Source organism: Vidua macroura, chromosome Z (genome assembly GCF_024509145.1).
Source record: "Vidua macroura isolate BioBank_ID:100142 chromosome Z, ASM2450914v1, whole genome shotgun sequence".
Lineage (NCBI taxonomy): Eukaryota > Metazoa > Chordata > Aves > Passeriformes > Viduidae > Vidua > Vidua macroura.
In genome coordinates, this window is record NC_071611.1 from 41,328,592 (window position 1) to 41,353,968 (window position 25,377).

General features: G+C 43.2%; 1 protein-coding gene across 3 annotated transcripts in view; it reads right to left on the bottom strand.

Annotated features, from left to right (window-relative positions):
• Positions 1-22,320, bottom strand: part of LOC128822208 (phospholipid-transporting ATPase ID-like) — a 73,877-nt gene extending 51,557 nt beyond the window's left edge. For 2 of the 3 annotated variants that reach the window (XM_054003850.1, XM_054003848.1), the window contains exons 1-4: positions 22,224-22,320; positions 21,707-21,864; positions 14,725-14,803; positions 2,376-2,434 (exon numbers count right to left, since the gene is read on the bottom strand). In XM_054003850.1, coding sequence (XP_053859825.1) covers positions 2,376-2,434; positions 14,725-14,767 — 102 coding nt within the window. In that variant the 5' untranslated portion in view covers positions 14,768-14,803; positions 21,707-21,864; positions 22,224-22,320. The remainder of the gene's footprint in view (positions 1-2,375; positions 2,435-14,724; positions 14,804-21,706; positions 21,865-22,223) is intronic. The other variant, XM_054003849.1, reaches the window with a different exon arrangement.
• Positions 22,321-25,377: the final 3,057 nt, after the last annotated feature.

A 25,377-nucleotide genomic window follows, 5' to 3' on the forward strand; every position in this document is an offset into this window, starting at 1 on the left:
ACAAAACACTTCTGTACCTTTGATCTGTGCCTACATAATAGAAACTGTCCATTTAGTGAAAGGCTCAAATCTTCACAGCAGGTGGGACAGAAAGCCTAGCCGCAGCAGTAAGTCAATACACAACATCTAGGCTTGCATTTCCCTTTCTTTTTCCTTATTTGCCTTTCTCAGCAACTGCCTCACCCTAAAGAAACATTTACCGCCTCAACTAGCTTTGCTGTAAGAACCTGTTCCATAGGTTTTATTGCTAATGTAGCCTTAAGTTATTAAGAAATCTGAAACTCAGTCCTGTGACTTTCACTGTCTAAAGTACTTTTAAAACTTTGTCATATTGGTGGGTTTCCTTTGGGTCTTAGTGGTCCTTTCCCCCTGAACCACATCCTAGTGCTTAGCAGAGCAACCCCACCATGATGACACAAATCTGAATGTGAGGAAGGTACTCAAATTTAACCCTTGCCTGGAAGAGCTAACTTTCAGGAGCATCATAGATATGTTATGGGAGGATGCCAGGAGATTATCTCTCTTTTTGTCATTTCCATATTCATCAGCAATCTACAGCATAGGATGTGAAGTAAGTTATGAGCAAGGTTAGTTCTTTTCATACACCATAGTAATATGGAGTTAATAAATTGAACTTTTGTAAGGACTTATTGGAAATAAGCAGCCCAGGACATGATGTGCAGTCCTGTACAGTTAGGGCGGTTCTTGCACCACTACCTAAAGTCTGTTAGTACCTCACCATCCACTCACCACTTCAAGTCTTGGCTCTTTTTGGGCAGTTTCCTGGATTTCCTAAGCCTCAGTCTACACAGGACTCCAGAAATCAAGAGCCATAGCTGACTAAAATGAGGGACATGATTATAAAAACTCATTGCCAAGTTTTAACATATTATACTGAGCTGGCTTTTTGGCTGCCTTCACTTTATCACCTAATCACAGACTTACCAAAATTCTGAAGTGTTCTCAAAGTTGTCTACTTAATTGTGGCTATTTGCAAATCCTTGGGCACAATCAAGCAATCAGCTGGGAAGCAGTGTCATGCAAAGTCAGTTTTCTGAATGGCTTTTCACAGAATTAGGCAGGGGAACCAGAAGAGTTGCTCGTTCCCTCTACCCTGACATAACTGCCCATTTCCCTCCTACTTTCTTGTCCCACTACTGCACATTGCAGTCATGCAGTGGAAGATGACAAAACCATATGTAGTGGCAATGCCCATCGCAGTGCACTACTGATAGGTTGTGTGCAAATCAAGTTCACTTCCCCAGTCTCAAATCACCAGTCTTGATAAGACATTCATACTTCATAGTACTTCACAGATATTAACTGTCATGCATTTAATATTTAGGACACATGCAGCAGCTCTGGACCTTGGGACTCTCTAACCCATGTTCAAGGCTGAAAACCACCCACTGAAAACCACCATGCTGCCATCAGTCAAACCTGCTGGCAAGTCATACTGTCCCCATCACAAGAAACTATTGTGTTCTAAAATGCTTAGTTTTTTCACCTCTTGCCAAGAAAATACTTGTGATGTTCCTAAACCAAAACATGATTCAAAGAGCTCCCGAGTAATTGAATGATTAATTTCACCACTGGAATTCAGATGTTCAAAGGACAAAAATTCACAAAATTCACTTTGGTATTAATTGGCAGCTGCAAACACTTTGAAAGAATGCAGCTTCAGGGTGGCCTCACAGAGGGGATGTCCCTTCAGGCAGGCAGCACGGATCTAGAGGCTGAGCTAGCCCTCCTCTGCACACAGCATCAGAAAATGGTCCACAAGCTTTGGAAATAAAGTTGCCCAAGGGGCTCCCTGGCAAATTAGCCTGGCAGACCTGGGACACAGCCAACCTGTGTCACAATGCACTTTGGAATTACAGATTTCATGGCACAAAGTGAACCTAAGTAGGCTGTTAAGAATCTGGTAGAAAAACTGGCAGAAAGCCACAAGGGCCAGATTCAAAACCTTCCTGACAGAGATGATTTCACTGCAAAAGCTGAGGAACTGACACATTTCCTTTCATGTTTTACTTTAAATGGAGACAAATTTCCACAGAAAACTCCCCCCAGGTTCTGCTATTGAAAGGCCTTGGAGCCTGATCCTGCAAATGCTTTGACTCACAAATAATTTTCTGTAAGCTTGCAAAGTCAGTGTGTCATGCTTTTCTAGAACCGGATCTCCTTCTACTGTTCATTTTTCAGGCTTATTTAGCAGTAATCCACCTCTGATGGTTCATCTGGCTTGTGCTGCCTGGTTTCCAGAGCCATAGCTGGCATGCAATTCTGTTCACCCCTTTGAAACACTTGAGACGCGAAACAGATGCAGCTACATCTGTGACTACATCTGCCTGAAACAACATACACTGGTTACTTACAGCATATTCAAACTGCAGATTAAAATCCCGGTTGTTTGCTTGAAGTTGTCTCTCTTCCTCTGCAAAAAAAAAAGGAAACACATCAATCACTCTGGAGGGTAAGCAGAGTCAATACAGATGTGAATGGCACATCAGAAAGTGCAAGCAGAGCTGCTAGAAGGGAGTGACACAGTGAATCGGAGCTCTGTGCCAACAGCCCCATGTCAGGGACGTGGGGTGGCTGGTGACATTGATGGAGCTGCACTGTGGACTGGTACCATGGCACTCTTAACACCACGGAGCAAGTCTCCTCCACCCACCACTTGCTGCAATGCCAGTGCCTGGTCAGGTTGTTCACCTTCTGGGTAGGAGTTCCCACTTAACTAGTGGTGCTCACTCGTCCTGCCCTGCTGCCTCTCTTCCCCCTGAAGTCTCTGCAGCTTTTGCCATCAGCCTGTAGTTGGTGCCCTTCTTCCAGCACAGGTGCATTTCTGATCATCATCCCACTGATGATGACCCCACAGCTGTCATGAAATCAAAAATTACTGGAAGGATATCAAAAGGTCATCAATTTTGTCCTTTACCTCAAAGCAGGGTCTTGCCTCTCTTCCCCAGAAATGACATAGAAAGCTCCAGTAACATCTGTTCTTCAACTGCCTATTCCAAGACTGAAGTCTCCTTCCCCTACGGCAGTTTTTCCCGGCATTACCTAACATAAAACTCATTACTTCAATTTCAAGAGGTTTTGTCTTCTCCTGGAGGGTGAAGGGTCAAAGGTGAGGGAGGGTCAAAGGTGGTCTTCTGCTTCCCCTAAGTTCCTTGTGCTACTTGCCAAGGATGCAAAGTACAGACAGTTGAGAGAGGGGATTGTCCCACTTTGCTCTGCACTGGTGCAGCCTCACCTTGAGTCCTGTGTGCAGTTTTGGGCACCACAGTGTACAAAAGGTATAAAAGCTATTTGAAAGAGACTAAAGGAGGGTCATGTGGATGGTGAAGGGAGATGAGGGGAAGCCATATGAGGAACCTCTGAGGTTACTTGGTCTGTCCAGCCTGGAGAGGAGTAGACTGAGGGGAGACCCCATCGCTGTCCATAACTTCGTTGGGAGGGGAAGAGGAAGGGCAGGCACTGCTCTTCCCTCTGGGTGCCTAGTGAGAGGACCAGAGGGAATGGCCTGAAGCTGTGTCAGAGGAGGTTCTTCACCCAGAGGGTGGTAGGGCACTGCAACAGCTCCCCAAGGAGCAGCAAGCCTGACAGAGTACGAGAAACACTGGACAATGTTCTCAGGCATAAGGTGTGGTTCTTGGGGCTGTTCTGTGCAGGGATTCTGTGATTCTGTGATTCCAAGTTTACTACATTCTGAAGGCATTTATGCCTTACACTAGCCTTCCTAAGGATAAGCAGCTCCCATTTCTTCAGTCATTTCTTATGCATTAATCCATCAGAAGGAACATCACCCTTGGTGCTCTCCAGTGGGCTTCCCAGCTAGTTCAGCCCATTCTGAATGGATGCCCAAAATGGGTCATGGTTTGCAGCTGAGGCCTTACCAAAGCTGACCAGGGCACAAGGGACATACAACTTTCCTTGCAGACAATGCACATGATGCATAAGAATTCACCCAGGAGTCATTTAAAGTAACATTCTTATGCACCATCAGCACACAGAGGATGGCTTCCCAAACTATGTTCCATTTTGGCAGATCCTTTCTGGCAAAGCCAGATGCCTCGCCAGGCAATGCAAATCTTTCATGTGTCCTTGCTGAACTGCATCCAAATTATTTCAGACTATTTCTCAAACTAGTCAATTCCAATCCTATCTTTAAGTGTGCTTGTAGCTATTGCCAGCATGGTGCCATTCACAGATATACTAAGTGTGTTCTTTATTCTGTCAGCCAAGATGTAGAAGTAAATATTGAATACCAGACTCAGGATGGGATATACCCCTGATGAATCTTTCAAGTTTCCTTACCAGTCATCAATATCTATTATTAATGTCTTCTTTTTTTTCTGAAAAATCTGGCACTCAAGGTTTTGTGATTTTATCTCAAGCATGTATCTCCAGCTTACTTGTAAAAATGCCACAAGTGACAGTCAAGATACATGGCAGCTATCTGAGGCTTTTTCAATAGCCCTCCAGCTACCACTAAAACAGAATTAATTTTGGTTTGATGCAGTTTTTCAGGACTGCTGACTGTTAATCCTCTCTTCCCCACACACACACTCCTAGTTACTTTGAAGTGGTTCGCTGTATTTTTTTAACCTTTACTCAAGTGAAGCCAATACATCTACAATTGCTCAGCTTTTCTTTTTTCCCTGTGCTTGCTCTCTTCCCAGTCTTCTGAACTTTGCCTGCCTGTGAGCCAGATTCTTAAAGGCAGAACTGCTCCAGGGCATGCTTTACTCATCCAGTCAACCCATTCTCCCTCTATTCCAGCCCAAAACCTATCCATTTCTCCTCTGCTTTTGGCAAGAATTATGTTAGATATCTAGAGAGGAAAAAAAAAAACAAAACCAACAAAAAACGAACAAACACACCATAACAAAACCCCTCTGATTTCTTAGCTTTATTTGCTAGGCTTTTTCCACTGAGCGTCCCCAGAGGCCCCAGCTCTTACAGAATAACTTTTATTGCCCTTTATGTCCTTTTCTCACTTTGAGCCTTTGCCACACTGTTTGTGCTGGATAAAACAAATGGTTTTGCACCCTCTAGAGGCATCCTTCCTTTGTCTGAAGCAAATGGAGAGCTTCTGATTTCACCATTTCACGCATCCTTCTGAGCCTTTCTCTGAAAGGTGATAACTTATACATGTGCCCTTAATATCAATTAATAATATATGTGCCCTTAATATAAATTATTTAAGGAAATGACAGCTCTAATTCTTCCCCCACCCTAGGATTCCTTCCCATGAGGTCTCAGCTATTAGTTCTTCCTATTTATTGAAGGTTTCTTTTTTGAAGTCAATGTTAAACAATTTGATACTGTCACTTTTTCCCAAGTATCATCACATCATTTCATACCTATTCCTGTTTATACTCCCTCCATCTTTCAGAGGACCAGCCAGCTCCTCCCATTCCCTCCCTTTTGGAGGGAATAACTTCTGAAACAACCTCCTCTCCTCTCCAAAAAGTTACCCACCTCTGCACCAAAACTGTGCCAGCTGAGTAGGTCGTGTTCCTCTACACTTCTCTCCAGCTCTGCCTCTGCATAGAAGGAATTCTTCATTTACCACCATATCCTGCCTCTCAGAAAACTACTTCTTTTTTTCTTTTTTTTTTAATTTTTGTTTTCTTTTTTTCATAAAAGACTGCCCTTCTTGATTTTCTATGCTTGTGTTCATTACCTTGTAGCATTACTAAAAGATCTGCAATTTGCTCATCTCTTTCTTCAAGCTGCATTTCAGACCACGTAGTCATAACAGGAAAACTTCTGTTAACCATACAGAGTTAGTTTTATTCTTTTCTATTAATATTCCAGCCTAATGAGTTTATCACAGCATGTGTCTATTACACCTATTAAATGTTGTGTTAAGATATCTAGTTCCTCCTGTTTGCTCACTCTTGCATTAGCAAGTGTCTAAGCTGTTCAATGCATTGAATGCTAGCCTTCCTCCTTTTCCTTCAATGACCTCGTAAATACATAGCATCTCTAATTTTTAAGCCTTTTTTTCAGATCACCATTTTTTGGTCTCTGTCTGTAGGCTATTTTCATCAAGTCCTCTAATCACAAACGTAAAGCAGGCAAATGTGCTTTTCTCCTTCTTCAGGTACATCTAACAGTATCAGTCATTTTGAAATCAGCTGCCATCTGCCCCAAATGGATGATTCAGATCAACCACAGTGGCTTCATTCAATAACCTCAAAGCGCTTAATCCTTCACTGCTTTCCTAAGACAATTTTTTCTTATCTTCACAATGGGGAGAACAATGTACCAAGAGATCAGAGTCACTTATCTGGTGTCCCAGAGGAAAACAGAAGCAGAGCTCAAGAGGTTCAGACTTGCTGGGCTTCAGCTATTGTGTTGTGTGCTTCTTCAGGAATTTTCCAGAGAACAACTGGTATTCTCAAAGCTGATGAAAGACAAAGCTATTTGTGAAAAACAGAACTTCCCAACACTTGCCTGTTTCCTGCCATACAGTAAGTGCTACCCTTATCCCCTCCTCAGGGGCTCCAAGTCTAGTCCTGGAAGAAGTGCCACAGAAAAAATAAATGGTGTTAATGTAAATAGGAATAGATGACAAAAACTTTGGAGAGCCTCGGTGTCACACAGCAGCTTCTGAAGTCCTTAGTGGCTTTCTGTTCTGTATGCAGAAACGGAAATCCAGGTGCTGCAGGCAACAGTTGAACAAACCCTGAGCTCCTTTGCTCTTCCCAGGGCACACTGAAGGAGAAGAAGCCATCCCCTTTCTCAGATTGCCCCCAGGGTCTTTGCAGCCAGGGAAGAGGCACTTGAAACATGGATTTGAACTCAAGAGTCTCAAATTACTTAGAAAAAAAGCTGACACATGCATGTGCCCCAGTGAGGAAAGGAGCCTCTCAGAACAGTGAGAGATGCACTCTCCAAATGGCTTTTATGTGAGAAACATTAATGGCAGGAAAAACAGTTCTGGGATGGCACAGAAATGTGAGGCAGTGGGACATGAAACAGAACAGAAATGAGAATCAAGGCACTGCAGTCCTAAGTGGCACCTAAGGGCAGGTTTTCTGTGATAACCCTTTCTTAAGGCCCCAGGTAACTGTGAACCTGTTCAATACTGAATGGAGCCTTTGGCTGCCATAGGCATCCCTCTTTCTCAGAGGCAGTGTCCCTAAAGGCCAAAATACGAGGCTAATTTCTAGTGGCGAGAATTTAATTTTTCCTACTTGGTAATAGCCAATATCTTTGGCTAAATCAAGATAAACCACAATAAATTTCACAGAGAGCCTCATCCAACAGCATCAGCAAGAACTTCCTGTCCTCTGGCTACACCAAAGGAGAACCATTCTGACCACATGCAACAGGGCAACACTGCCTCAGTGGCTTTTACCAACTGAGGACTGTGAGATCCTGCTGCTGGGCCTCCTAATCCAGCAGTTCTCAACCACTGCAGACCACATGACTCTCATTTGTCTCTGGAACAGTCTGGATAGAAATAAAGTCTCTTGGATGATCACAATAAATAAAAAATTAAGAAAAACCAAGCATTACACCAGCTTTGCCTGGAAACCATAACTCAGGGTTTTTTGGCTGTAGATCCAAGCATGCGTGTCTTATCATGCCCTGTTGATTCTGAAAGCAATGAGAAAAAAGGGAGGGTGAAGCTGTACGGATATCAGATGAGAAATTTTTCATTTCATGAAACTTTTAAATATATTTCTAAGTAAATCAAATGTTCTGCTTCTGCAAATTGCATTCACTGGAAAGAAGGAATGGTATTTGTGCTCCAAGTTATCATTTCACTGCCACTGAAAACTATTTTAAATTATTCATCAGTGGAAACTCAGCGTACATAAATATGGCTTAGTGCCCAGTTCTTGGTCTAACCACTGAGACCAAGTCACTGGGAAAGTGCCTGTTTTCTCAGGCAGACAGTTTTAGAAGCTAAACCTCAGAATAACATCTGTATTCAATAAAATTAAACCCATGCCAAAAAATCAGCTATAAATGTAACTGGCCAGCCCACCAGCCTTCTTACTTTAGGACTGTTGCATGGAAAAGTCCTGCAAAAGGTTAGATTCAATATTTGGTCAGACAGCCTGGAAATTTGTTTCTGGTTTATGCTAAGGAGCATATGCCAAGAAAAGTGCTTTCAACAGGGTATTGGAAAAGTTTTGTAGATATTGGGTCTTGTGGCTCCAAGAAATGGGAGGTTAAGATCTGCCTGGTTTTGCCAAGTCCTATACAAACTAGGCACTGATTCTTCATGCACGAAATGAACACAGTCCAATTAGGGGAGTGCCTGTGTAACTAACCCTGACAACAGAACAGAGACAGCATCAACTCTGTAAAAATAATAATCTCTCCTCCACCCTTTTAAACAAGTGACCTCAAGAGCAAAAACTCTGCTCTGGACCAGCTATAAAGAATGGCATCCAGGAGCTGGACTCATCTCCCCAGCTTCCCTTATAGAGTGGTTCTTAGCAAAGCTATTATCAAGTTGTGAAAGCTGTAACATATTGTTCTGGTTCCAAGGGAACTGACTCTACTGAGACTGTAATTCAGGTCTCTACAGCAATAGGCTGTAAGAGGTCTCAGAAGACCCCCTCTAGTCACACACCTCTTGACATGTCTCCTGCTACCTCCTCCTTGTCTCATCTCCCTCCTAACTTCTGTTGTCCCTACTTTTGGGCACCTCACCATCACTGTTTGGCCCAGCTTCTGGTATCACCTCTCAACTGTGGCCACCTCACACCCAGCACCCAGGAGACAGCCACCTCTTAACAGACAGACAAATCTGAGCCCTGTTTTCTGGTCTTTGCTGGACTGCTCCTCTATGTGTACAAGAGAGTGAAAACTGCCATGCTGAGTCAGTACCTCTATCCTCCCCTCAAAAAACCTGAGAATTACAGTCTCCATTGAAAGGCAACTCCATGGGAGAGAGCAAGTCATACTGTGTTAGGCAACCAAAATCTTTTTCTCCTCGGAGGTTATTATACAGGCTAGTAGGTAAAATCTTGCACCTTAAAGCAATAATTGCCCCTTTTTGCAATCATTGGAAGTGAAATAACTATGCAACAATGTCTTGATTTGCAGGTGCAAATCTGGATAGAGTCTCTGTCACTGGGGTAAAGACAATGGGATTATTTCTTACAGCACTGATACCACAGAATTTCACATTCATAACACAGCAGTGCCTTTCTGGGATCAGACCTGCAACAAGTGAACTTCATCTAAAACCAAAGCCAGGGATCTTTACGCCAAAGGTTCATCATCTCATATGGATCAGAGGATGCATGGGTGAAGCAAAGAGCCGTATGACAAGTCTGAGGGTCATAGTAGTTAAATATCTATATTTCACACCTAGTAGGACCCTCATTACCTGAGTGCTACCCTCATGCTGTAACCTGAGTGGTGCTGTGCACCTGCTGCTCTGCAGCACGAAACCAAAGCCCATCCCTGCCCAGAACTGCAGCCAGAGCCTGGCAGGGTTCAGTGAGCATGGCTGGGGCAGCACCAGCAACAGCAGTGAGAGACCAGTGGGATGGAAATGGGGAGAGGGAGGTCAGAGACAAGCCTGGCTCAGAGCAGGAACACGTTCAGCTGCCTGGCAAACAAATGTTGTTTTTTATTGACTCATAGGAGGGGCTCTATTGGACTCCATGCTACAAACCCATGCATTTTTAATGTTCAGATGCCCCCTCTTCTGTGTAGACTCTCTGGCTGCTCTGCTGGCAATCACATACATTTTCATCTCAGAAATGGAGCAGACTGTGTGCCGAGTGTGAGGCATTTAATTAAGAAAAAGCATACATCATGACCTTACAGGGACACCATCATCAACGGGTTTAGCCCTCTTTCATTCTTCCTGTCCCTCCATTATTAAATAAATATATTTATTATGTCTTTTTGCCTCAAAAAAACCAAGAATCCTCCTCCATTTTGAAGAAATAAAATGCAATAAATACACTTTTGTGGTCATGGACAGTGTCGTTACTGATTGGTACTGAGGTTAGCCTCCTGCTAAGCATCAAACAAACACCACAAATGGTGGCATTTCTCACACAGGTAAAACATTCCATATATCCATGGTATAGAAAGCCAAAATATTTTGCTACTGGAATCACTAACAGAGGGCCCACTTAGGAGATGTACTGACCTCCTCCATTATGACACAGCAGATAAAAGGTCTGAAATAAAAAACCTTGAGGGTGAACTGGAAATATTTCTGCCTCAGGTCTAGTAAATTTTTAATATCAACATAAAGTTCAATAGTACAACAAGCTGCCCTTGTCTAAAAGCAGCATTTTCTATTATCATCATAAGAAAAAAGAAAAGAAGAAAAGACAGGTCCAAAAGGATGCCCCAGATTTGCACAGCATGTACAACATTTGTGGTCAAATAGCACTCTTGGGAAACAGGTGGAAGAACTGTTGGATAACCTTAAACCTGAAAATATTCTCATTTAGGTTTTTCTAGGAAAACCTAAATTCTCATTTAGGTTTTTCTAGCACTCTTGGGATACAGGTGGAAGAAGTGTTGGATAACCTTAAACCTGAAAATATTCTCATTTAGGTTTTTCCAGGAAGGGACATAGGCTGACTCATCTCTCTCTTTTCCCATTTCCTGCAAAAACACCAGTTCTGGTTTTCCCTCCTTTCCTACTCCTAGCAATGCCTCAGCCACCTGCCCTGGCTCTGGGCAGAGATGGGGATTCATCATGTCTCAAAAATGCCTGGCAGCAAATTAATTCTCAAGAAGCATCTATGTCTTTTCATATTTGTTTCAGTCCACTTCAGAATGAAATATACATTTTTCAAATATATTAGCAGTATAAATTGTCTTTTCTTAATTTTGAAAAACTGATTTTTCCCCCTCCACAGATGGTTTAGAATTTTATATCACTCTGTGTCCTGGTTTTATTTCTGATAATACTTCACAATATTTTGACTAATATTAGCATGCCAAAAAAAGCAGCTGAAACAGTCTTTTGTTTTTATTTTGAAAACTAGTCTGACAGTGACTGGCTGGCACAGATAATTTCCTTTACTAGAAAACAGTATCTCTTAGACATGCTGGTAAATACCACAGCTTAACATAACTGCACATGTTGTTAATAACAGCAATGCACAGTGGTAGGAAGTGATGCAAAAAATCATAAAAATAAATACATCTCCAAAACGAACTTTGAGAAGTTTTTCAATTCACAGTTGTTTCCCTCATGGGAAATTATGTAAAAATAAATACATTTTTCTTACTCAATGTCTATTGTGGTGAGACATTTCCTATCGGATCAGAATGGGGATCTCAGAAAGTAGCTGAGCTAGATGTCCCATAGTGCCAGTCACAGGCTGCCTTTCTCGGGAGCTGCCAAGCTCTGCCCAGAGCGTGACTGCTCCAAGCCCAGCTGCCTTGGTGAGCGGCAAGAAGGAAAACCCAGGGGAGCTTTCCAAAAGCCCTAGCTCAATTTATAACCTTCTTCCTCCTCTCACAGTGCCCTGAGGCTGGGCTTATGGAGACAAAACTGCAGTAATGACTGCTCTTCCATCTGTGTAGATGAATTCTCCCTGCTCTCTATTCCCATTTTTTTGATGGACAGTACCTTCCTATCCTTGTCCTTGAGGTATGAAGTTCCAGTGCTGAACAATGGGAGGAAGCCAGTGAACAGAAATATTCCACAGTTATCACAGGGCACCAGTTATGAGGATCTTTGAAGGAATCTTGAATGAGTTAGAGATGGGACTTCTGAGTTGTTTTTGATTATGTGATTTTTTTTTAATCTTCTACATGGACAGGAAGGGTGAATTCAGCTCACAGCTTTACTACATGGTTCAGAAGGTCACAAAACCCCTAGTTACAAAACCTTTTAAGGATTTCTTGACCAATAAAACATTACCAACAAGGATATTTATGTTTTTGACCCAATCCTTAAATATTTTATCTTATGGACTCATGTTACAGTGTAAGCTTTCTTAGTCAATCATGCTATGATACACAAGCCTACAGTACTGCATTCTAAACTTCTTGTTTACCTTTGTAACGGCTTTTTTTCCCCTACATCTAAAACTCTAAACTTTCTTCTTCTTAACTTAAGGTGTCTCTGCTTCAAACTATAAATCCACATTCTTGCTTCTAGTTCAGAAGCCTCTTCCAAGGTCTAAAATCAAATCCTGTGTTTAATTCTAAGCTTTAGCTTACAGGGCCAAAGTTCTAAGAATTCCTTGCATTTCAGATTCCATCCTTCCACACACTCGATGAACTAGAAGTGCCCCCCTTCCTCTTTCTTCCACCCATGTTCACTGTAGTTTAAACCACGGTGTAAAAGATCTCAGGCACCTTTTCCATAGAAACATCTCTGCTGCTTATCTAAGAGGTGTACTTCCCTGCTTCAGCTGGAACAGCTTCACCAACATTATCCAGCAGCTGGTCTCCTCCAGGCATCTCTGTGTGTCAACATGAGCTGCGTTTTAGTTACACTCCTGATAAACTTCTATAAAGAACTTGAGACCATTAAAAGCCTACCCTTATCTCCAAGAAACTTAAGACCATGTAACCTGTCCTCTTAAACGAAACCTATCATATTTCACCTGCATCTCAGCTCATGTGGAAACCATGCCTTGCTGGGGAGAAATGCTGGATCTCATGGGAGCAATCCTTATCCCAGGTCCAGCAGCTGATGCCTGAGGTAATCCATTCCCTCCAATTAAAGTCATCTCATGAGCATGGTGCTTCGGCAAGGTTAAACGTCATCCAACTTTGTTTTTGGAACAGAAATTTGGTCTTCCCATAAGCAGTACTGCCCCTCCAAAATGAGCACATGGGATGTTCCCTGTGGGAGGGCCTTGCCTGCTCTCAGGCAGGACAGTCCTTTGGACTTCTACAAACACAAAGACTTATAAACTCTTGGATTAAAATAGCACTTCAATACTGACATTTACACCTAGTTAAATGTTTGCAAGGAGCAATCATTACTTTGGGGCTGCAAGGCAAAATAATTAAAAACACAAGAGGAGGAGAAAACACTCTCAGCTTCCTGTTACGGAAGCTCCTCATTCTCTGATCACCTCTGCTTCCTTTATCCTCTGAACTTTTCCCAGTTTGCCTTCATTGGTTTTGAACTGATGATTGGATGTGAAAAGAAATATTCTTCCCAATAAAATATAGGGTTTATATCTAGGAAGATCTGAGTTTCTCAAATATTTGTTTGAGGGCAGGGGGGGCTGAACCCTTCCCTGCTAAAACCCAGGCCCAGGCCCAGGCAAAACACAACACTTTCCTAATATAGCAATGGAATCTTTTTGATAATCTGAACAGCAACTGCTTTACAACTGGGGGTGCCCTGAGTGACAGTGGCTCAGAGACAAACCTGTGCTCCCTCATCTGCAAAGCCAAGATGGGGTGAAAAAGATCTGGGGTTGGCAGAGATCCTTCCCTGGGAGCAATCACAACCTCCTCTCCTGGGACTGTCAGAGAAGCAAACGGATGCCCCTGTCTTAACACCAGGGCTCACAGTCTGCCCTGGTCCAGGAAGGGGAAATAGCTGCACAATTGCAAAAATAAACCCCTGGGAAAAAGCTGTTCAGGCCTCTGAGCTCAGAGAGGTTGGAAAAGAATTTATTGTCAAAATACAAGTAGGGCAGAAATTCCACATTCATCAAATACAGAGAGGAACACCCTGAAAGGAAAGGTTAGAGACTTTCCCTCTTCACCATGTCTGCAGACCTGGATCTCCGACCAGAGACTGCACACTGGGTCTCTCAGGGCGCACATATGTGTGTGCTTTCAGGGTGCATGTCTCTAATTTACTCTTCTTCCTGTTTCTGATTGGAGGGAATATCTGGGCCATTGCCATCATAAAATAGAATCATGCAATTGTTTGGATTGGAAAAGACCTCCAAGATCAGCAAATCCAGCTGTTTACCCAGCACTGCCAATTCCATCACTAAATCATGTCCCTAAATGCCACATCTACACATCTGTTAAACACCTCCATAAATGTTGACTCCACCACTGCCATGGGCAGCCTGTTCCTATGCTTGACAGCCCTTTCTGTGAAGAAATTTTTCCCAATATCCAATCTAAACTTCCCCTGGAGTATCAAGGCCATTTCTTCTTGTCCTGTTGCTTGTTACCTGGGAGAAGACACTGACCCCTGCCTAACTACAGCTTCCTTTCAGGTCCTTTTAGAAAACAATAAGGTTTCCCCTGAGCCTCCTCTTCTCCAGGTTAAACACTCCCCCGCTCCCTCAGCTGCTCTTTATAAGACTTGTGCTCTAGACCCTTCACCAGCTTCTTTTCCACTCTCTGGACACGCTCCAGTACCTCAAAGTCTTTCTTGTGAGGGGCTCAAAATTGAGCACAGAATTTGAGACGCACCAGTACATTTCATCATCCAAAGACTGCATTGGACCTTTGCACTGTGCATTGCTCATCCACCTACTCCCACTAAGGATTCCTGTAAAAAAAACCACCAAAACCAACTTCCCCAAAGCAGTCAAGTGTCACGACAGTGCACAAACTCTGTAGCTGGTCCTGTTGCAGAACCGCCCCCATTCACTGGCACCCAGTCTGCAGTACTCCTCCAAGACAGTATGAAGTGCAGGAAATGGAAAGAAAGTGTATCTTCCCCCACCTGCTCTGGGCCATACATGCTCCCAAACAGGAGCTCAGGGACTGGCACATCTGTTGTATTTACATTCCTTTGCTCCCATGACAATGGCATTACCAGACCACACTCACCTTTCAATTTCTTCTTTCCAAATTTTAATCCAAATAGAGACATCCCAAAACTTTATTTTAGTCCAACTCCATGGAACTTCTGAAAGAGAAAAGAGAAGGCAATTCACAACACATAGAGCAGCACATACATGTAATTCTATGCCAAATAAATGGGGGAAACAAATTCCTAAGCACTGTGGCCAACAGCCACAGTTTATCATCTAGAATGCGTTAAAATACAAAACAATCTTAGATTTTCAGGTTGCACTGCATCAGTGGGCTACCTTACCTGGGACATGCTGGGCAATTCATCTCCTGACATGGCACAAAGAAAGGGTCAGTGGAGGAGAGACTGAAAAGGACATTTCCACTACATTGGTGCTATATCAAAATGAGAAATACACACCCATATCTTGTACTTAAGGTACAGAGGAACTGCGTGTCTACCCAGAGCAAGGCCAGTGCCAGCCTCCTTGAAGAGGAAGAAGCAGCGGGAAGCACTGGTTTCCTGTAAATCCGCCTCTGCTCAACACATGCTGGCTCACACTGTTGTCCATTGTTGGTCATCCTGCATGATTGGGGCAGACTAGAATAAAATTTCTCCTCCACTGGCTGCAAACTACCTGGCCCAGAAGCTAAGGACAGGCACCAGAAATGCATTTGAGGCCCTGAATATATCCTGATAGGCAGAGGAATTGAGCATTAAAAAAAAAAAAAATCACATAAAAACTGGCTGGTAGTGAAATTTTCAGTGTCCCAATCATCAGACAAGTTTATTTAAACGATTTGAAGGTAATGTTGGTGATGACAACCTAGAGGATCTGTGAACATGAGAAAAGCTGGCATTGCTCTGTGACCAGGAGTCTGAATCAACAAGAACACTGTACCAGTTGCTTAAGTGGTCAGTGAGGCAAGCTGAGACACTTGAGTCACAGTCTACCTAGAACAAGTTTCCTAGGTGACAGAAGAAGGCAGTTTTTGCACTTTATCCTATGCTTTCCATGCAGAGCAAGGGTGCCTAAGGAGACAGGAATAACAAATATGTCATATTTTGGAAATGCACACATGCAAACAGCCTATGCCACTGCCCAAATGCAAGCCTGATACAACACCACCAGTGCGAGCTTGGGCATCATGCATTTGTAGAAAATAAAGGTAAACTTTAAGGAAAACTCTACAATCTTTGCATACGTCAAACTTATGCTCTAGATGCTCCAGCAAAGCTGTATTTAGCAGCTGCAGTTGCATGAATCTGAATTCAGTGAGGGGTTTGGGAACCTCTCTGTACCCACTCTACTTGGAAGATGTCCTTTCTCTATTCACTCATCCAACTGTTTCTGCTCTTCATGACAAAGGCTTTGGTACCACCTCTCCCCAGAATTTCTCTGCCCATGAAACCAAACTACTTAAAGTTAAAATATGCAATGTCACAACCTAAAGCTTTCTTGACCCTGCTGACCAAACTTACTTTCCGTCCCTGACCTCAGTCTATCACTTTCAACATATTTCTTCCACGTTTTAGAATTACTATTATGTCTTACAAAACCCTACTAACAAGGACAGAGAGTTCCCCATAAGATGGTTGGAAGAGTGAGACAAGCCCCATTCACATAGAGGTAGAGACCTCAGATTTCCTAAAGCAGCAGGAGTCACAGATCTGATAATCACTGATCTGGTAATCCTGGCAGCAAAAGGATGGCTGTAATCAAAATATTGATGATTACATGATCCATATGAACTCTGGATGTTGCTGTATTTGCAAAACATTTCAGAAAAACAAAATTCACTCCTTACTATCAGCACAAATATGCAAAAGGTTAACTGGTTATAATCATCATATTGATGATTACATGACCCATATGAACCCTGGATCTTCATGTATTTTCCAAACTTTTTAGAAAAACAATCCCCAGCTATCAAAGCTCTCCAAGCTGTCTACTCAATTGACAAGGCATATAATTTCAGCAGAGGGCAAAAAAAGGATGTTTTTATTTTTGGGGGAGCAGAGAAGCAAAGGTGGTTATAAGCTTTCTTTTATGAGTAAAAACATGAAACAAACATAGACTTTCACATCTTCCAAACAAAAACCTGAAACTTCCTTCAGCTCTGACACATGGCTTTTGTTAATTACTTTGATTCTTTGAACCCTGGTTTCTGGTGGGACTGCAGCATCACTGAAGAAGAAGAAACAATACAGTGTTTTGATATGGAAAGCATGTAGGTCCCACAGCTTCTCAGTGCATTAAGTCAGGATTGCATGCATTGACCGTCTTCACTCAGCAATAAATTTAAGTAACCATCATGGCAGCACAAATACCCTTATAGGCTTTCAATTCCCCCAAAACTTTGCCTTTTAGGGCAGACGTGGGAGATAACTTTGCCACATCCATTTGTAGCAATTACCTTTCCACTACGTCATTGCCACCACGCAGACTTGGCATACCTGGTCACTTAGTTAAATCCCAGGAGTTATGTATTAATCCTTCCCAAGCTGACCTGATCCTCTAGGCAAAACTCAGTTCCTGACTTGCCCAAACCACAATGTCATTTGAAAATGTGTCAGTATTCAATGGGCACACAGATGATGGCATTAAGGGCTGGACACACCCCTATTGCATTGAGGTGTACCCTTTATTTTCATAATATTGCAAATATCTTCCTTTACTGCTTTGTTAATGACTCACACATCTAATCCCCATACTTCTTTACAGAGGAAAGTGACTCTTACAAGGGCTGTAGCTTCTGTGCAAGGCTGTCTGCTCACACCCCCTCTGTGACAGTACACTGTCACATTTCCAAGTGTCTGTTTTCAGTCTGAGAGTTTGTTTACCACTGGCTGCCATTGTGAAAAGAAACACAAGCAAGTAATGGTGAAGTTGTCCCCTTTGGTGGAGCAACAGGTACTGCTCCCATTTGTCTCACTTATCACAGCTTGTGCAGACAGATGTGCTCTCTTGGCTGACCTTGATTCTTCCTGCCTTTCAGCCCCAGGTCCTTTTTCTTGGGTTATTTTCGACTCTCAATTCTACCTGCATGGTCCAACATCTTTGCACTTGTATTTATCAACAACGTCCCTCAGGGTATCTTCCCACAGATTTCATGTGTAATCAAAATTCATGCCCCTGTTCAGTTTTCTTTATTTTCCTATTTTTTAAATCTGAGCTTCTGTTTCCGTTCCAAACTTGCAATGATGGGTCATCAACCTCCTATCACTCACATCTATTTTAATTACAGTTTTAATTTCTCTTTATGCTTTCCAAAGAAAAAAAATAATTATCGGGGAAAAAAGGTTATCTCATATTTCATTTGTTGTGTGGCATTAAGTACTTCTCAAATTTTGGTAGGACAATTTCATAGTCTCTTTTTCCTGAATTAATTAAAAACCCACAAACACACACAAAAAAACATTCTACAGTCAGAAAAAAGACAATTTCCTGTTTGCGTTAATTTTCCCTGGTACCAGCTATGGTCAGGCAAAGTGAAGTGCTGCTTCCGTCTCCTCTAGTTGCTTTCCACAGTCTGTGTTAGCCCTTCTGGACTCTTAATTGTTGTTGTTCCATTTTCCACTTGATTATTTTGGATTTTCTTCATTTCTTTTTACCCCAGGTACACTGCATTGTCAGTAATCAACTCGGGCTCAGAGTATTTGAGCACTCATGCAGGTCCAACCCCTCAGCTTAACACAACCCCATGTTTTCAGGACCTATAGCAGAAATTATTTAAAGTTCAAATTCCCAATTCTTACAGGGAATTGGGAGTTCAAGCTACAAATAAATTATCACTTCTCAACATAGAAAACTGTTGTACCCATGAGGCTCTATGAGCTGTCCTGTATCGCTTGCACATCTGCAAAGACAATCCACCTGCTTAATGGCTACTGACAGTTTGATCAAGGCCTCTGGGTATTTCAATAACCACAATGAGAAGCTGCTTTGACAGCTTTTGAATAGGGAAGTGATGTTTTCTCACAAACCAAATTCTGCCTCATTTAAGAGAGACAGAAGCAAGGTGGGTCAAGGTAATGCCAAGTACAGGCTGAGCAGAGAATGGTTTTGAAAGCAGACCAGAGGAGAAGGGCTTTAGGGAGCTGGTGGATAAGAAGCTCAACATGATCTGGCTGTGTGCACTCAGTCAGAGAGCCAAAGGTGTCTGGGCTGCATCCAGAGCCCTGCACCCAGGGGAGGGAGGAGATTCTGCCCCTCTGCTCTGCTCTGCTGAGACCCACCTGGAGCACTGCATCCAACTCTGGGCTCCTGGCACAGGAGGGACAGGGACCTGCTGGAGCCAGCACAGAGGAGGCCACCAAGATGATCAGAGGGCTGAAGCACCTCTGCTGTGGAGACAGGCTGAGAGAGTGGGGGTTGTTCAGCCTGGAAAAGGGAAGGCTTTGGTGGGATCTTAGAGCAAATTTCAGTACTTAGGCTACAAGAGAGGTTGAGAGGAATTTTCAGCAAGGGTGAATGGTTTCAAAGTGAAAGAGAGTAGGCTTCTATTAGATATTAGGAAGAAATTCTTTACTGGGAGAGTGATGAGACACTGGCACAGGCCACCCTGAGAAGCTGTGGGTGCTCCATCCCTGGAAATGCTCAAGGCCAAGCTGGCTGGGGCTCTGAGGAACTTGATCTAGTGAAAGGTGTTCCTGCCCATGGCAGGGGAGTTGAAACAGGATGATATTTAAGGACCTTTCAACCCAAACCATTCCACAATTCAATGATTTGGCTTGAGAACACAACTGCAAAGCTCCTTCTGCATGAGGGGTAAGTTGCAATGAGCTACAACATGTAGGCTTTGCAAAGGTTCAGTCAGGGCTGTACTGCAAACTGGAGGAGGAGGAGGGAGATATTTCCCACCACCACAGCCTTGACTGGCAAAAATGACAAAAGAGATGGCACAAGCTGGATGAATGCAGAGCAGATGTTGTGGATGGAAAACATGTCTCGTTTCTTGGCCCTGTTTCTCTGGACAAAGCTATATGATACATCAGATTCAATGATAGATATGAATTAGAATATACTTGGTGCCTCTGTTCCTATCACTTCATTCTTAGACTCTGTGAAATGATCCATGTTAAATACAATCATTTTTGGAAGGGTTATTTTAATCCAGATCATGGGGTGTAGTTCAGTACAGACTGAAATTCCTGCCCAAGCAGTGGTCATATCAGATCTGAGGGGGCAGTGAATTGTGCTGAAGTATGACAAGCAAGCCCCCAGAAATTAGGAGAATTAGTCAGAAGAACAAGATTTCTCCAGTCAGTTTTTTCACCAAATATCCTGTGGTATGTATACAAACAAAAAACTTCAAACAACCCTGTGCAGGTACAAATTCAGAAAGCATATCATACCTCCATTCACCTTTTCAGGTCAGGTCAGTTTTTGCACAAAAGTTTAGTTTCTTTAAAATTTCTTTTAGATGATGTAATGATCACAAATACCCACCAATCTTAGAATTCTATTATTTTTCATGCTAAAGTACTAAATTGTCCAACCAATAACTCAACATATGAGAAAATAGATCCCAGGCACTAAGCATTATCACAAAAAAGGTTGAAAATTTCTTTTCACCACTCATTGGTGGAGTAATGATGTTTAAATATGAGATCTCAGTCCCTAAATTTTGAACATGTATCACTTTACACTGGATTTGGAGGCACATCTGAGAAAATACTAAGGATTTAAAATACATCGGGTCCTCAACCTCCCTGTTTTATCCATGCCTGATTAGCCATATGTCATATGCTGGAGCTGGACAGCCACAATCACTCACAGGTGTTGCAAAAGGAGGACATCACAGTGCAGTGTTTGCCAAGGCTCTGGTAAGAGCAGCACTAAGGCCTGGCACACCTGGCACAAACTGACCTTCCTATGGCAAACACAAAGGCGTGTTTGCCAAAGGGCCCCTTTGAACTAAAGCTGTACTGTTTCAGTCAAAGTTGTCAAATTTTTGTTCCAAAGAGAGCAAGCAGTGCATTTGCTTTTCCTTACCAAAAGCAGACGCAAAAAATTCAGCCATTAGAGGTAATTAGTACTAATCATCTTTCAGCACTGAATTACGTTACTATTTGCATGTTCTCCACCGCTCCTTACATCCTCTTGTGTTTGAATACCTCAAGAGCAAAACAGGGAATAGCATGTGTGGTACCACTCCCTGCTTTGCAAACACAGAAAGTGAGCTGCAGAGTGGACAACCAAAATGTGTATTTTGAATCAAAAAACTACTCTTTTTCAGGACTGAAATCAGATTTGGCAGAATTAAAGCCCTGAATAAATTTAAAGTACTGTAAGTGATCACTCCTGCCATCAGGGTTTACAACAGTAATGTAGCCTCTAGTTTAAATCTACTGACTTGGTGCAAAGAGTTTGAAAGTATCCCTGAAACCTCCCTGCTTTTTCCACACCTGAAGAGGTATCGTGGATGAGGTGAGCCAGCCCTACAGCTATTTTCTGGTGCTGTTCCAGTCTATATATACAGAAACCCATGAAACTCTGCTTTCCCACTCCTACACTCCAATGTGCCAATGCAATTAGCTGTAATTAATGGAAAACAGGCTCAGTCTGTTATCTGCCACGTCTTAAAGTAATGATCCAACATCCTCCATCTGTCTTCATTAAAACACTCTTTAAACTGACACCAGGATGGCAGTCAAAAAATTGCATTCAGCTCCTCTGGGTAAGTTAGTTGCGACGACGCTCAAGTTACGGATCATCAGCTGCGGCGGAGCGGGTTCCCAAAGAGAAACACAGTCTGATCCCTCTGAAACAAACAATAGCAGCTTCCCCGGGCGTCTGCTGCTGTCGCTGCTGCTGCTTGGAATCATGCACAGCTCAGCTCACTCCACCCAGACGTCTCTCAGCTCGCCCGTAGGCAAAGCTCAACCCCGTGCACTTTGATTAAGCTTCGCAAAATACTTGGGTCCGAAAAAAACCCCACAAGTTTCTGTCCCCCCACCACCACAAAACTGTCAGGAAAAACAAGAGAGCGGAAGGAAAGCGTTAAATCTTACCCTTGAAGGCTTGTAAAAGTCACAGCAACAAAGTTGCTGCCCTCCATAGCACTCCGGTACACTCCTCTCTTCTCATTTACACGCAGCTTTATCCCCTCCCAAGACCGACAGCTTCGCTCGCAGTCGCAGTGCCAGGACATTCACCTAAGGACGCAAACCTTATCTGCGCTGTGAGATGGGCATCGCGTGTCCGCTCCGACACCCTTAAAATCCGCCGCTGACTCGCTCTGACATACAATGTCCCGGCAACTACATTTACTCCAAGTTCCCTACTTCTCCAGTCACTGGGCCTGGCTCCTTGCCAAGTGTTGGTTTTTTTGGTTGTTTTTTTTATTTTTCCCCTCCCCTTTTCTTTTTTTATATTCAGTTTCCTGTAGAGAGGGAGAGTGTAGTAGCTCTCTTAAAAATAAAATGCTTCGGTGCTACAAACTGTGAAAGAGTAAAGCAGAAAAGCACAGCACCTAGGCTTGGGGAACCCCAATTAATTCCAGAGGCAACAGCTGCTAGCTTTACCTACCTCCTGCCAACGTGGAAGCTTTCAGAAAGAAAGCAAATGAGTAAAGAGTCCAACATATAAAATTGCTTTCAAAAAGGATAATCTTGGGAAGGGATCCATTTCTTAGCAGCAGCCCCTCTCTCTGTGTCCATAACACTGGAGTTGGTCAGGACTCCTTAAACCCAGAGACACAGTCCTACAAGCTGATCCCAAGGCTCCACCTCACCCACTTTCCAAAGTTGTGAGTAGCAGAAACTCTGCAGAGAAAAGCCTCATAGAGCACAATTGCATAACTCAACCACAGAGCTTCCTCCAGCCAGCCAGAGGATTGCTTCGGTGCCGAACTGCTTGCTCATCCCGAGAGCATGACATTCCCTTGCCCTCTGGGACACCTGCCTGACCACACTGTGATCATGGAGACCCTCCTCACAAGAACCCCCCAGCACTCTCATGAGCCTTCTGACCTTCCGACCCCATTTTCCCACCTTCAACAAACAAAATATTCACTTTTTTCCCAAGTTGTGGGACTTTTCACGTCACAGTGCCCTTTTACATGTCAGTCAGCTGGCATTTTACCTACCAGCTGCTCTAATCTCCAGACCAAAACTGGGGCAACTACAACTTTAATCCACTTCTAGCTTCCCTATTACCTGTGAATTGCAATTATTTTTAAAGCACCATATTCTTTACATAGTCATGTTCACAGTAATGCCTGCCAGGAGCATCTCCATGTATTGTGACAACACAAGAAACTTTAGCATTTCTATGTGTACTCATGTCTGTTTGTTCCCATCAACTTCTGAGTTTTCCTACAGGGAAATTCACGAACACTGTTAAATTTAATTTCATACCTACTCACTTGAATGCATTAATCAGCTCATTAATTATAGTAACACAAGAGTCAAGGCTTTGCCAAAGAGTATTTTCTATGAAATGAAATCTGTAGTCTAGAGGAAAGGTACAGAGGACTCTGGAAGCTGCAGTGGTAGTGCTCCAGTGCTGGTCATGAAGGTTGAGGAACAGAGTGACAATGAAGAGGACACTCTAACACCATAAGCAATTTCTGAAAGAAGAAAAAGACTCTGTGCCCTTTGCTATGATTCAGAGATATTCCAAGCTACACCAATTTGAGACAATGCTCACTGAATTGGCTTCCTAGTTCAAACATACATACAAAGAGCTAACATGGGAAGTGGCACATAGGACTGATCTCCTGAAGATCCAGGTCATTTTCAGATGATTATGACCTTGACAGCATCTAACTGGAGAAGAAATTCCCCTTGCACTAGCCATTTTTCATTTTCTTGCCACCTACACCTCATTTCAACAGCAACAGCCCAAGTATCACATTTTTCCTGCAAGCAGAAGTACAAGGATCTGGATTAATTTCGATCCTTCTACATATTTGGAGAACCCCTTGGTTTTGCCTCATTCTGGAGTTTTCCTCCTTCTTACAACTTTCATCTCCTTTTCTTCATGACATTTTGGTTGATTACGAGTTATTCTACACTACTCCTACTTTCTTTGCTGCTGTCTTTATACTTGCTTGTTACCACTTTGACCTCAGCCACAGTAATTTCTTCTTTCCTTCCTTTGACACATAAGTGGAACCAACCATAAAGTCACCCAGCCTTGGGTCTTGTTTAGACTTTAAAAGTTTAGTAGGCTGCTTTATGCTTTTTCTTGGCACTGAAAATCCATCTCACATACACTGAATATGACTTTTTCCCTCAGCTATGCTTTCCTTGTGGACTCCAGTGCACCTGCTCACGCAGGGAAGCTTAACACACATGGAAGCACTCAGAAGAGCAGGAGTGACTCAGGGTTATGAACTCAGCTCTGGGTTTTCTTGTCCACTTTGTTCCCTGGATAGCATCTTCACCATCGCCACACAATTTGCATCCTCCTTTGCAGATTTCCAAACATGCCAATGAGAACTGCTGCCTGCAGTGGCACTTGTCAAAATTTCAGTTCCTCTATAAAGGATGTACACATATGCTGTGTGTCTGAGTTGTCCCCTGAAGCCACCATGGTTTGGGCAGAGATTCAGCTGGACAGATGCAACAGGGCAGCAGTCACTTGCCATGATCCACAGTGGTGGGATGAAGTTAAATCTGTAGTTTTTCCACTAAACAAGCTGTCTTCCTGGCCAGGCAGCCTTCTCCATACCGTGCTCCTTCACCTTTGAATCCTCTACTTTCCCAATGCCCACTAGCCAGAGAGGGCTGACTAGGGTGGGATGGATTTAAATTCATGCCATTAAGACCTTATCCACTAACTTTATCTGGGAAAATGACCTCCAGTCCTCCAGCCTCTGCAGCATTTCAGCTGTGATCAAGATGCGAATCTGAAACCTCACTGACACTGTTCTAAAGGGTGCTCTCAGCCCACTCTCCAGATTAGATTTGGTCTTCTTCCAAACAGCAAAGCTGACAGAGCAGAGCAGAGGATCATGTCAGGAGCACCCAGAACCCAAACATGTCTGGTGACCTAGTAACCTTTTGAATGTCTTAATATGCCCTTGAGTAACTGGGGCGAACTAGAGCATAAGAGAGAAACAAGAGAAGCACACCCTGTAGCATCCCACAATGTAGATTTAAACCAATTGCCAGTCCTTGAGAGAATCTCTCCCCATGATATGCAATTTTTAAAATTACTGATGCTCATCTTGATGCTTTCCCAATGATCCAATGTATTTCAAAAGGAGCACTCATGGTCTTTGCTTTCCCTTACTCTCTTATAACTGCAGTCTGCCACTCCTGAACTGCAAGGTTTGAAGCTTGACCTGCTCTGCCATGGCTGGTACCACTCTGCAGATGAGTGATGGTACCACTCTCTGATGAGCCATGCTGGGCTCGTCCCCTAAGCCCAGAGCTGATGTAATCTCCAGGGATCACTTCCACCCACCCAACCTCATCTTCATCTCCCAGAACAGCACAAGTGCATTCCTCAGTTCCTAACCATGCCAGTCACTGTTCCAGAAAAAACCTTTCTACGTGGCTGTGGAGGCCTTCCTCACAAACCCCCAAGGGTTAGCTTTAGATGACTGAATCACGTCCCACAACCTATGCCTCCCCTGTCCCAACTTTCCCCACTAGTCCTGACCAGTAAGGAGCTCCTTGAGTAGGGCAGGGATAAGTAGCCCACTTCACTGTGAGGACACCTGAAACATCTG